Genomic DNA, 13300 nt, shown 5'->3' on the forward strand with positions numbered 1-13300 from the left:
ATAGCTAACATTTTGTTGGTAAACAGATTGTTCTTTCCAATGTAACTCTTATATGCCCGAACCTATGAGAAACAATTTGATACCAATAGTTGGATAATCTATCATGAGATTGATAGATTTCCGCTAAATTGAAAGGTACAACTCCTTTATCAATGATATTCAATGAATTTTATCGTTCCTAAACTAATTGGGTGTGTTCTTAACCCGAGAATGGAAGAGGAAAACCAAGCCAGCCCTAGACAGAAATAACCCAGGCAGATTTTAGTTCCTAAACCTATCCAATGCCAAGAACCCACAATTCCTATGACTTCTTAATACCGGTAATGCAATATGGATGCAAATTATGTGAATGCAATGAAGAAATGAAGATTTAATATTTAGATTTTTGCAATAGGAATATATCCAAATAATCTGATATACAACACATTCATTATTTGACATAAGATGCAAGATAATGTCCAAAATTGAATACAACAATGCTTTGATTGAATATATTCAAAAAGATAAAACCCAAATCCTTTGATTTGAAGAAAAAATCTTCTTTGTTTTGAACACAACAAATACAATACTCTAATGTTTATTTGCTTGCAACTCTAGCCAAATCTATTATAGAAATCAATGCATGAAATGAAATGCATAAAATAAACTACTGTCTCCCATCTACTCCAGCAATACCTACTCTTGCAAAAAAGAATAACCCCTTCAAATGAAAAGGTTTTACAATAAATACATTCTCCAGCAACCGTTTGGTTTCTTCTAGTGACTTTTCAGTTTTGTAACTGATCTTGTCTCTTCGACTTCTCATATTTTTCCTTTTGAAAATGGATATGCTTATTAACTTTTAAAGTTAATAATGATATATATTAACATATTTAAATTATATTTTAACAATTGACATTTAAATATGTTAAATCAATATCAAAATATTTCCTTTGTTGAGCAGACAACAAAATAAATACTGCTGCTAGGTAAACATGGGTCATGTTTTGGGGGGCATATCTTTTGATTCCACTATTGGATCGAGCTCATCTTTGGATATGTTTTTGTAATGTCCCCTTTTCTGATTTGATATGGTATTTCACACCTCTAATCAGATTTTCAAAATCAAACAACTGATATCACAAAGATCCACCAAATTTCTCAAGAAAACCCCAAATCGGGTATGTTGAAAATAGTGCTAAAAGCTTCACAACTTCACAAATTATTAATGAATCTGAAAATGGAAATTTTTACAGAACTTTCAGCAGCATAACAGCCTACAAATTGACATTTCCAGATCCGTATAGCCTTTACACAACAGCTCGAAAATGTAGGACCAAAACTATGCACATCGGGCTCCCGAAATAGCACAAAATATGCCCGGAAACACCACAAGAACACTAATAATCTATCTCAGAAGTTTAATCACGTCCCAATATATATATTCAGATCTATTTTAACAGCTTAAAGTATAAAATACAGCAGCAACCAAAACTGATATGAAATACTCAACCGGAAACACCAAACTCTTACAAAAATACACCCGGAAACTCACAAATCTGCACTGTTCAGCACAAAGGCAAACTCTGTATGAGCATGCACATGGAATGGCTTCAAACTCCCGTCCTTAGCCTTCTTGGAAACTTGCAAACTTCCGTTCTTGGGTCTCCCTGGAAACCTGCAAACTCCCGTTCTTGGGTCTCCTTCTCCACAGGTTTGGCAGCCTCTGAAGAATAACAAAGAATGAGCAAAAAATCAAGTTCTGGAATGAGCCCAAAATGCCTCCAAACCCCTTAAAAGAGGGCATAACTGTAACTCATGTACAAGAGAGGTTAATGAAACTTATTTTAATAATAATTTTCATTTATTAGTCCAACGATTTCCAAAGATTAACCCCTTTTTCCGAAACTTCACTTTCTTGGGCCTGCCTGCCTTAGCAAAGATTTTCTTTTTTAATTATTTGACAAGGGGACATGACAGTTTTTCCAAATCTAATTATCTTCATTTTGATCAGAGTGATCATAAAAATAATCACCGAGTCAAAAGATATGAGCTACTAAATGCTGGTCTATATGACTGTTGCAAAATCAGAATTGATAAAATAAAGTTTTTAGCCACTCTTCTTTCACATGCTATGTAACCCAGATTTCTTCAATTTGCCACTATGTTATCTTCCATTCTTACCATGTTTATTACTTGCTGAATTTTTGAAGTGATTCTCTAGAATGCTTGTGGCAAAAAATCCCAAGTGAAGCTTGAAAAGCGTACCAAGTTCTCAGTTTTCCACTTCTCATTTGTAGGTGAAATTCACACATTCTAGTAACAAATGCACTTTGAAAATAATTAACAATTTTCTATTAGGTCACTGGCTATGAAACACTCTAATTCATCCTTTGTGGAAATCTGACTTTTGTCTTCTCCCTTTGTGGAAAACTCCAAACTAACTGTGAAAGGCATAACAGAAAATGAGTTTTCCACTCCATATTTAATGTCATCTTCATGTCCAAATCTTCAAGCAATAAATCATTATGAGATTACCATTATTTGTTTAATCAATTAAGAGCTCTTTTCCATCTCTCTATTGTGTATTTAATGCTTGGTGGAAATTCCATTTTTGAGTGTGAAAAGCGCACCCAATATTCAATTTTCCATTCTCATGTAGTGGGCACCATGTTGATGTAGATTGATTCCCAAATTATTTTTTTGGAGTGATCTTGATACTGGACCCCATATATCTTCATTTTGGATTGAGATTTTCCTTTTCTCTCCTGATGTGGAAAACTGAAGTTTGACTATGAAAGGCGTAGCAGAAAATGAGTTTTCCACTATGCTTCTCCCTTTGGTGGAAAATGAAACATTTGCTTCTCCAATGGAAAATCTTAAAATGACTGCGAAAGGTGCAGCGGAAAATGAGTTTTCCACTTTTCTTTTGCCCTTGGTGGAAAATCCGAAATTGACTACTCCATTGCAAAAAATTCAAAAAATGCTTCTCCATGGCAGAAAAATGAACTTCAACTTCTATTTGCTTACACATTTTCATATCTAGACTTAGAAATAATGCAATCCTTCATAGAAACTTTGTTAAGCATACTGGGAACAATTTTGGTAAATTCTTTATGGGAGGTGACTTTAAAAGTTTTTAAAATGGTGTACTGAAAATGCAACTACACATTTCACTAAGGTTTTACCTAATGATGCTCACAAATATCTTAGAGGAAAATTAGTGGTGATTCCTTGAGACAAGGATACTTAAGATGATATGGAGCTCTATATAAAATGTGTTGATCAAAATATCTTACAAGCTGATGTAGAAAGTCCTACTTTAGGAGCTGTGCTAAGTAGTAAAGGAAGGAGGACAAAATAGATCAAATGATAGATGATGAATTCAGTACTAACATAAGGATATCTACATAATCAAGATTTAAGAGACAAATAAAATTAATTTTTCATTTTTATTAAAGAGGAATAATATGACAGTTACCCTAGAGTAATAATAAGAAAATATGGATAGTAATAGTATTCAGCCAGAGATGTTGCAAAGTAGAAGAACTTATATGAGGTGTTGATACAAGAAGGAAGATTTCTATCAAAGAGAACTAATAATACTAATGAAGATCTCATACTAAACAAAAAGGGAGATTGCTTGAAGCAGTACATGTTTTGGATTGCATAGTAACTAGAGGTTTTTCTATCAATACCAAAGATGGAGATTGTTGGAAACTACAATGGGAACAATTATTAAATTATCATTGATGTAAAACTTTATTGGTAAGACATATTTTTATATGATTTGATTGTCATATCAAGATGATTGATGAAGAGGATTTGAGAAGATTGTCATAAAAAGAGCACTTAGAAGAAAGGCTAAATTATGAGAGGAAACTAGAATGGACACTTGATTAGTTAGACTTTGACAAGATAAAGTAATTGTATTATCATGCTACAAGTGAAGAAGTCAATCATACTAATGCCTTGAAGAATTGATCAAAGATTGACTATATGCATAGGCTTGATGATGTAAAAGAGTAGAAAATTAAGAAACTTGTAGTGTATGTCAAGCAATGCTAGTGTCGATTGAGTGACAATATGTGTCAAGAATTTTTAATGTCCACTAAGCATTAGTATATGTGCTCAATATGAAAGATAGTAGCAACTGAGTAATCCAATAATGACTGAGCATCGTAAGACAATGTTGGCCGAGGAACAACATTTAACAATTTATTAAAAAATCATGATTTGTAGGTGGAACAATTGATTTCATGGAATATGTAAAATGTGTTGAAGTTAAGGAATGATGAGTTGGATCATTTAATCTGAGGGAAACCATGTTTTCACATTTCTATACAAGGATTCAAGGGTAAGTTTGGAGAATTTTCTAGAAGAGAAAAGAGGAGATGAAATATTGGAGGGATTTATGAATCTAATGAAGCCCTAAGATATACGGTGGTGTTTAAGAAGAAAGAGATCATAATTACGTATTTAATGAGGTTCAAGGGCTAACTTTAAAAGTTGTTGAAGTTAGTAAAATCGGTGAAGATCTAAATAGGTTTGAGAAGTTGTTGATGTTGTTGATTGGAAAACTTAAGCAAGAGGCTCACCAAAGTTGTGAAGAGTTGAAGTGTGATTGTTTGAAGGGTTTCCAAGTAGATCAAAGATTGAGATGACAATGAAGGCTAGTTAGTAGATTAGAATCTGGGTCAAATTGTGATCACTATGTGTAAGTGAGTTTTATTAGTTAGATCAAACCTTTCAAACCATTATATCAGTATTGAAATCTTTTAACTAATATCAAACTAACAACCATATGTAAATCCTTTAATCAAGGTAGAACTCTAATAGAATGTTCTAAATTTATCTAACAAGGCCACTCCTAATAGGGTGATTAAATCCTTTAACAAGGTCACATTTAATAGTGTATTATGTAACCTTTAATAGGGTTGGTTTCTAAAAAAGCTCACTTTAAAAGAGTGAAAGATTAATGACATGTTATGATTTTTCTCAAATTAGGTTTTCGCATTAAATCCTAGTGTTAACTTGTCTCAATGCTATCTTTGATGATTTAGTGTTAATTGTTTACATTCTACAAGTCTATTATTATTGGGATAGTGGACTACTAGTTGATGTAATTAATAATTTATTATAGAGATCAAGCTAATGGATGCTTAGATCTAAAGTAGTTGAAGTGTTTATTTGTTGAATTGGTACATCTAAACATTAGTTAGCTCATTCAACCACCACCCCCCCCCCCCCCTAGTCTTAGTTATTCTAAACATTCTAGAACAATGTATTCTCCATGATATATGATTTTTGCAGTGTTGTGCATGTTGCAACTAGTCACCAAATAGCCTCTAGAATATCACTTAATAATTAATTCCCTTCGCCAACATGAATATGGATTGAATAATCTCAAGGTACACTATATAAGATAGAAATTCACAAATATCCATAAAAAGTTGATATTACAAAGTAGAGTTATTATAAATTCTTACTAAAACCCTAGTTCAGATTAAATTTCAGAGTGGACAACACAAATTTATTATTTTCTCACGAACTTTGGTACATATATATCTTACAATTGATGCATAAGAAATATATTCCAGAAATTGAGTTACCCAATTGTTTCCAACCTTTGGAAAATCCATAAATGCCCATACATTTGTGTAATAAAAAAATGGAGTACAAAATATATGTTTTCATTCAATTCACTTTCTTCATACATCAAAATCTATCTTATTACCACCATGATGACTTCATTTGAGCTCCTAGAGCCTAAATACACCCATCCCATGGATTTTCATGTTTTTCCAAGTGGAATGATTCTTGGACAACTATATTAGCCAAAAATTGCAAAAATATTACAAAGTTACAAAAATGCAACTTTTGCAATTTTGCAAGAAATGTTGTTAAAATGACAAATTTTGAGATCATCAAGGAATATCTAATATAAGCATGCCAAAAAGTCCCTAATGGACTCAAAAGAATTTAAAAATAACCTAAATTAGCATCTACTATCCTTATTTGTTCATTTTCACATGTTTTCTTTAAGCAAGCCAAAATGGAGATGCCAATCACAATTAGGAATTACTACTTGACCAATGAAACAAGAAAATCAAATTATTTGCAAAAGTTCTTTTGTTCCATTTATGGCCTTAGATTTCCTCATCCACCTCATTGGTTCCATTTGGTGCCCTTATGTGGGATATAGTTGGTATTTTTATTATGAATTTTTAACCTTTCAACTATATTCTAATGTTGTGTCTCGTATATGGTACTCTCAATTGAAATCAATTGTAGTGTCTCACATATATAGCTATGCACTTGAAAATTGGTCTAGCCAAAAAGGCAAATGATAACAAGAGTAGATCCAATTAATTGATAAGAGGGAATAATTTTCCAAATTGATGATGCTTTGAATGAGATAGATCTCCATTAAGTGATTTCCATAGTACAGAAGGTGGTAGTGATGATGAAATTTTTTTAATCCAGTTAGAAATTTGGAATGTAATCTTGTGGTGGAGATAATTGAATGATTTATTCCATGCTCCTTCTAGACACCTTCCATGTATATAACATTCTTAAAATTGAATCTTTCAAGTGATACAAAATTTGAAACATGAAAGGTCCAATATTATTTTTGATTAATGCTGGTTGAGTATACATATAATGGATGTAATTGAACCAAATCAAATATTCAATCAGAGCATCATAAATAGATTTGAATCATAATAGAAAAATAACACTACCACAACTTTCCAATCATACCATGCCAATTAAATATACACATTTTTTAATAATAAAATAAGTGATAATCTCTCCACACAAAAATAAAATTTAATTATTATATAACATTTATTTAAATTAATATAATTTCTTGGTTGGGTTTCCAAAATAAGATCCTTATGTTAGACAATATGTGGAAAAGGGGTTTTGGCTTTTCCTTTTCATTGTTGTCTATACAAGGAAGAATATAAATTTGATTTTCAAATTTTAAGATTTTTCCCCTAATCTTGTGATGTTGGGACCCTTAAAAAAGGGGATTTGTGCTAGTTTATGCTTGACACTCTATAAGATTTCTTACCACTGTACTGAACCTTGTCTAAAACTCATGTCAATAGGAAGCTCCGATCTCTTCTTTCCCCCAATGTGATACGAAACTTGTGGAAATAAAGTAATAATTTTCTTTTTTGGGATATGGCCTTCTCTCCTTCTATTTTAGCACACAAAATCAAGAGCTACAAAATTACCAAAAAAAAAGTTCATCTAGAGATTGATTTTAAGGATAGAGGTGGTAATGGTTACTAGTTATCCAAATATTCGGTAAACGAGCCAAAATGAATATTTTTTGTTTGGACATGCACCCCTTCATGATGGATTAATTTGAACTTTGATGCTGCTGCCAAAGGTAATCCTTTTTCTTCTAGGTATTATAGTATAATTAGACTAATCATCTAACCTATGGGTCTTCTCCATGGACATAAATTTGTTGATCATTAACAATATAGAAATATTTGGATTGAAGGGGAACTAGAGAATAAATTGGTTGTACAATAACAATATCAAAATATTTTGATTAAAGGCTATTTAGAGAATAAATTCTTAATCTCCTTAAAAAAAATGTTCCCCGTCTTAGACAATTGAAAGTTTTATATTATAAATGAAGCCAAAAGTATTATTCAAAAAATTGATAATGTGATCATTTTATGCTAGTTCGGGAAGATAATGATGTTTCTGACACTATTGCCAACATAGAAGTTCACTCTAATGTGATCATTATGTACAATGAAAAGGATGATTTGAATGAATATCTGAAATCTCTTATTTACTAGGAAAACACATACAATGAATGTGTCAATTTATTAGATCTTTCTTTAAATGATGACAATGTATTAAAAAAATTAATATAGTAACTATGATATGATATAACTGCAAGAAATAGAAAGATAGACATGCTTTGTGGTTTATCTTCTCTTTTTTAACCCTCAATACTTTTATTGCCTTTAGTCTATTGGTGTATTTTTTATCCTAAGATTTCTCTCTATAATCCTATCTATGTGATTATGGGTGGGAATTCGAAAAGAAGGCAGCCAATAACAATAAAAAGTTAATTAATGGACAAGAAGTCTGGGAGAAGATTTATAAGCGTGTCCTTATTGTTTTATGGAATAATTGAATTGGTCAAAGCTTGAGGTCACTATGCAACTCGTCAATAATTGGAATGATGGCTCTATTACTTCGACAAGGAAATACTTAGACAAGGAAACACTTGCAATTGACGGCCAGTATTATCATTGAGATTACAGTGCTTAGCCCGGGAGGTATTCATTTCTTCCATGACAAGATGATCTCTGAAGTTGTTAAATTTTTTCCCAAGTCTATTCAAGAAAATGGAAGAGTTGATATATATTTTGTGAGTGTGTATGTTGGAGAGTCTTTAAAACATATTTGGAAGAAATTTTTATTTGTTGTTATGGAGTATATAAACCTTAATGACCACTATGATACAACCAATTCCTACCATTTTGTTGTCATATGTCATTTTAGGCACGAAAGGTGGGTGTATCTCTTATTTTTCCTTTTATCCTTTGTAACTTAGAGTGTCACTGCTCATAGAATAAAATCTACAGAAGGACATTTAGCATGAAGGACCAATCCTTCTCATTTTATACTTTACTAAGAAAAATATTTGTGATCTTATTCAGCTTACTACCATGGATAAGAAGGACCTTTCTTTCTGGTTTAACAGTAGAAGAGATAATCGGAAACAACTTTTTGTTAAACTTGAACCGGATTATCCCTTGTTGGTTAAAAATAATAAGCTTGTCGTTGATGCCAAGGATATGGGAACTAAGTCTGAGAGGGCTGGCATGGAGGACTTGCTATGGATTAACTCCATTGACTGTGGAGCAAATAGTATGAATATAAAGGATAAAGGTGCCAGTGAGGAGTCATATAGTAAATGGTAGAAAGGATGTTTCACTCTAATCCTTCTGTTCTCTATCCCTTGCAGAAGAAAAAAATTACTTCCCATACATGAAGTGAAGTGAAGGGAAAAATTATGAATGATGATGGAACTGAGCATCAAGAGAAAACATCCATTATTTTTGTTGATTTGAATTATTTAGACCATGATACCCCATTGCCTCTCAAAATTTGGCTGATAAGGATGATAAGGGCAAGAGTCTTTAGGAGAAGATGAAGGAGGATGGGAATCAAGTAATTTTATCATTCTCCTTAAGATGGTTGATCCTGAAGAAGTTATGTAAGGTTTTTAGAGGTTCATGCAAGGGTCATGACGGTGGACCAACCTTTAGATGTGCTCCAGAAAGATAAGGCTATGGCCTTGTACTATTTCCACATAACGAAGTGGCTTTGAAATACTATTAAATCCCTTAGTGTGAATTATAGTTCTCTCAACACCAGATTTGATGAGCTTCATGAGATTCTACGGGAGGGTAACAAGAAAATGGAGGCTGAGTATGTGGAAAGAAGAAGATCAATGAGTTGATGGGGAAAATTAATAAAATTGAGACTTCCTTCACGGGAGTCATCAATAGTTTCAAGGATATCATGTCAGCTGCTATAGATGAGTAGAATAGGATTGTGGGAAAAGTGGATCAGGATTTCAGAGCCATGCCGATGTTTGATCTGGATGCTGGTGATTTTGCAGAATAGGTTGATGAGCTAGTGAAGCACACAACGTCAAGTACGAAGAACAAGTCCATTTTTATCCTCCTTAGCATCTTCTAGATTTAAATAGTAATATACATTAGATGACAGATCTCAAAGAGGACATCGTGACCAAAACGAAGCTGGCCTCATAATTAGTGCTCTTTGTGGTGCTCATTTTTGATCTGTCAGTATCTATGTTTCTCGTTGGTGCTGTCAGTTTTCCCAGCACATATCTTAATTGAGGCATTCATGTAATGTCTTTTGTATTGACTTTATGGGGTTTTGGGTCCCCCTAAAAAGTGCTTTTTTCTTTTAATTGAATTTTTGTATTTATTATAAAATAAGAAAAGCAAAATACCATAATCTACATATAATTAATTTTGACTATAGTAATTCTATTGACCTATAATTCATTAAAAAAAAAAATTCTTATTGAATCAATATTTATTTAATGAATAGTGGATCTAATTTTCATTAATATAAAATAAAGTATAGTACTCTAAAATAAGTGGAGGATCTAATGACACCTCTCATAAGTAATACACAGAGAGTCTTGAGAGAAAAAACACATAAGGCTGGTCTATAACTTGAAACATGGAAAGACAAGAGAAACACCAATAGGAAATAACAATGGGTATTTGTAATCCTAGTTCTCCATACATCAATATGGTTAGGGATGATGTCAAGAAGATACCATCCTTCATAAATAATAGCATCATATTTATCATTATCTTCCTGCATGCACAAGATCCCCATCACCAACCTAGGGGACTCTTTCATAGATTAGGGCAAGCCACATTCTGCACCAAAATTTCACTAGCCATTGATATTTCTAGTTGACAACCCAACCCTATACCTTTTTGAACTCCAACTAGAGAAAAAGCCTATGTGTGGTAGTTTGGCAAAGTGTTGCTTCACAAAGCCCCTAAAAACACTAGACTAGTGATATGTAGCTTGGGTTGACAAGGTCTACGAATCCCAAGGAAACCAGATTCAACTGCATTGGAAATTATGAGGCAAGCTACAACTATCAAAATATGAATTATGTATAGGAACTCTAAAAACTATACAAGGGGCATTTTTAAATGGTCTAGAGGCTCATGGAAGAAGTTTTCTAGCCTAAATGAACAAAAAAAATCACAAATCTAATTGTACAAGTTCTGAAAATGAAGATAGCAACCCGAAGACTTAACTTTACCAAAAGAATGGCTCAAGATTATGAATGCTCATATGCTAAAAGTGGGAACCCATAGACAAACTTTGGAAAAGTAAACACCAAATGTAAACAAACTTAGGATCAATCAGAGACTAAATGTGTAATATTCAATAAAAAAGAAAAATAAAACATATTATTCAATTAAAACAAGTACATGGAATAGATGACTCAAACTTAATCCATTCATTGGTAAGGGGTGATTGCAACATGAAGTGACTATACAACCATGAATTTGTTTCAAATACTGTATTATTTTTTGGCTAAAAAGTTATAAAAAAATATTAAATTTGTGACTGAATAGCCAATACCTCATACTCAAAACCCATTGAAATGAATGTAAATTTAAGACCTTATCTCTTCCCATGAGCTCATCGTACACAACTAGAAGACATTTTTTACAGTTGCCCATAGTGAAAAATCATAAATTGTATCTAATAATTCTTTTTTCACAATCTTGCTTGATTAACTCAACAACATTAGAACTAGGAATTTGGTGCAAAGAATTAATTATTTTTAGTTGCTAATTTTTAAAAAAAATTATATACAAAATAGTAAGTTTGTGACTAGATAGAGTACCCCCACATACTCGAAACCTTTTGGAAAGGATGTAAATTTACAATCATATCTCTTCCCTTGAACTCATTGTACGTAATCAAAAGACATTTTTCACAACTGCCTGTGGCCAAACATCTTTTTCACAATCCCACTTGATTAACTGAGAACAACTATAGAACCACAATTTTGGTGCAAACACTTAATTTTCTTTTATTTGCTAAAAAGTTTTAAAAAACTATATAGAAAATACTAAATTTGTACCTAGATAGCGAGTACCCACACCCATTGAAATGAAAGACCTTATCTTTTCCGAGAACTCATTGTACTTAACTAGAAGACATCTTTACAATTGGCTATAGCGAAACATCATGTGCTTTATCTGACAAATCTGTTTCACAAGCCTACTTTGAATCACTCAGAAATAGTAGTTGCAAAATTACATCTATGTATACGACATGTTAACAGTAGGAGAGGATTTCATATTCGTAAACCTCTCGGTGTTTGTCAAAGTTTCAGGTACGCCCTCTTGGAAAGGTTTCGATTCCAAATTCTCTTCCTTTTCCTTTCATCTCCCTATTTGCTGGGATTTCGCCCTATTGAGGCATGAGTTCAGGATTCTTTCCAAACTCTCCTCCCTCTCACCCATCATTTCAATAAGTTCAGCTTTTGTTAACCGTACTTTAACCCGAACAACTTCATTATCTCCACTGCTCTCAGAAATCGTTGTATCTGACGTGGGTGTACAATTCATATGAGAAATATCAGAAATGGATCTGCGCGCTAAGAGCATACTTTCAAGCCTGGACTTTGCATTGGTGACTACATCAGAACTGACCCTTCTTGGCCGATTCTCCAACTTTGGCAATTCAACAAGAAAATAGAGGCTCTTAGGGTTGAGAGTGGCATAAGCATCAAGAGGTTTTGCTTTAACTCCCATATGACGAACTGCTTCTGAGTGCAAAATGGCATGGCCTGGATAATCTGCAAGGATGTCATTGACAATGAGAGGCCCCTTCAACTTCAACATTTGCCCATCTAACTTCATTATCTTAACACGCCCATGATGCCCTCTGGAAAAAACTGCGTTGCCCATCAAGTCCAATTTGTGAATCTAAATCTTAAAAGTGATTACATTTAATGTTTGTTGTGTTATTTGGGTTTTATAGCCATATCGATACATAGCGACAATTTTGCGGTCCATTAGAAAAAAGTGTTTATAAACAGGCGTGAGATGATTGTTAGCCTCGGTCAACAATGGGCAACAGTGATTCAAAATAATTTTGCCAGGCTGTCTTAAATTTCCTGAGCCATGACTTTTCATTGGGCGCTATCATAATAGTTTTGAGTGACAATTTGAAAGAGAAATAGAATACATACAATTTTGGTCAGGCCTCTATTTTTTGAACGACAAATGTTGCATTAACAATATACGCTTCAATGATTTTGAATATCAACTATCAAGATATACAATAAAATGACAAAGTAAACATGTTTCTTGTTCATTCTTAGGTGTATTAAAACTGAAACTCGTTGTCATATGGAATGTTCAACGAGCATAACATTTTGTATTGTAGACCACAATTTTTTGGCGATCTAAATCTTTGGGATGATGAACAACTAAATAGTATTTTGAAAGTGTTTATAATAAGAAAATTGGCAAAATAGCTATAAAAGTATAGGTTGCATTGCATGACAATTTATAAACATGGGATGATGAAAGATAAAAATATTTTAATAGTTTAAGGATCTATGAAGGTAGTATAAAAATTGTAAACAAATTTGAATCATAAACAAGAAAATCATATTTCTAAAATAAAAATCTGAAGACACATCTAATATGGAATTGTCAATGAGTATAACATTATGTATTGTTGAAGGATC

At 32.7% G+C, this 13300-nt stretch overlaps 1 protein-coding gene across 1 annotated transcript; it reads right to left on the minus strand.

The window, feature by feature from the left end:
• Positions 1 to 11984: 11984 nt before the first annotated feature.
• Positions 11985 to 12530, minus strand: LOC149535884 (uncharacterized protein At1g66480-like). Its single transcript, XM_089806187.1, has one exon. The coding sequence runs from the start codon at positions 12510 to 12512 to the stop codon at positions 11985 to 11987; it is 528 nt and encodes a 175-aa protein (XP_089662313.1). The 5' UTR covers positions 12513 to 12530.
• Between the last annotated feature and the right edge of the window lie 770 nt (positions 12531 to 13300).

Source organism: Cupressus sempervirens, chromosome 10 (assembly GCF_028749045.1).
Source record: "Cupressus sempervirens isolate cs-2001-9-10 chromosome 10, ASM2874904v1, whole genome shotgun sequence".
In the NCBI taxonomy this organism is placed as follows: Eukaryota; Viridiplantae; Streptophyta; class Pinopsida; order Cupressales; family Cupressaceae; genus Cupressus; species Cupressus sempervirens.

Bases quoted from the DNA above. Each gene is read 5' to 3' on its own strand.
- LOC149535884 (XM_089806187.1), bottom strand. From the start codon at position 12,512: ATGGGCAACGCAGTTTTTTCCAGAGGGCATCATGGGCGTGTTAAGATA.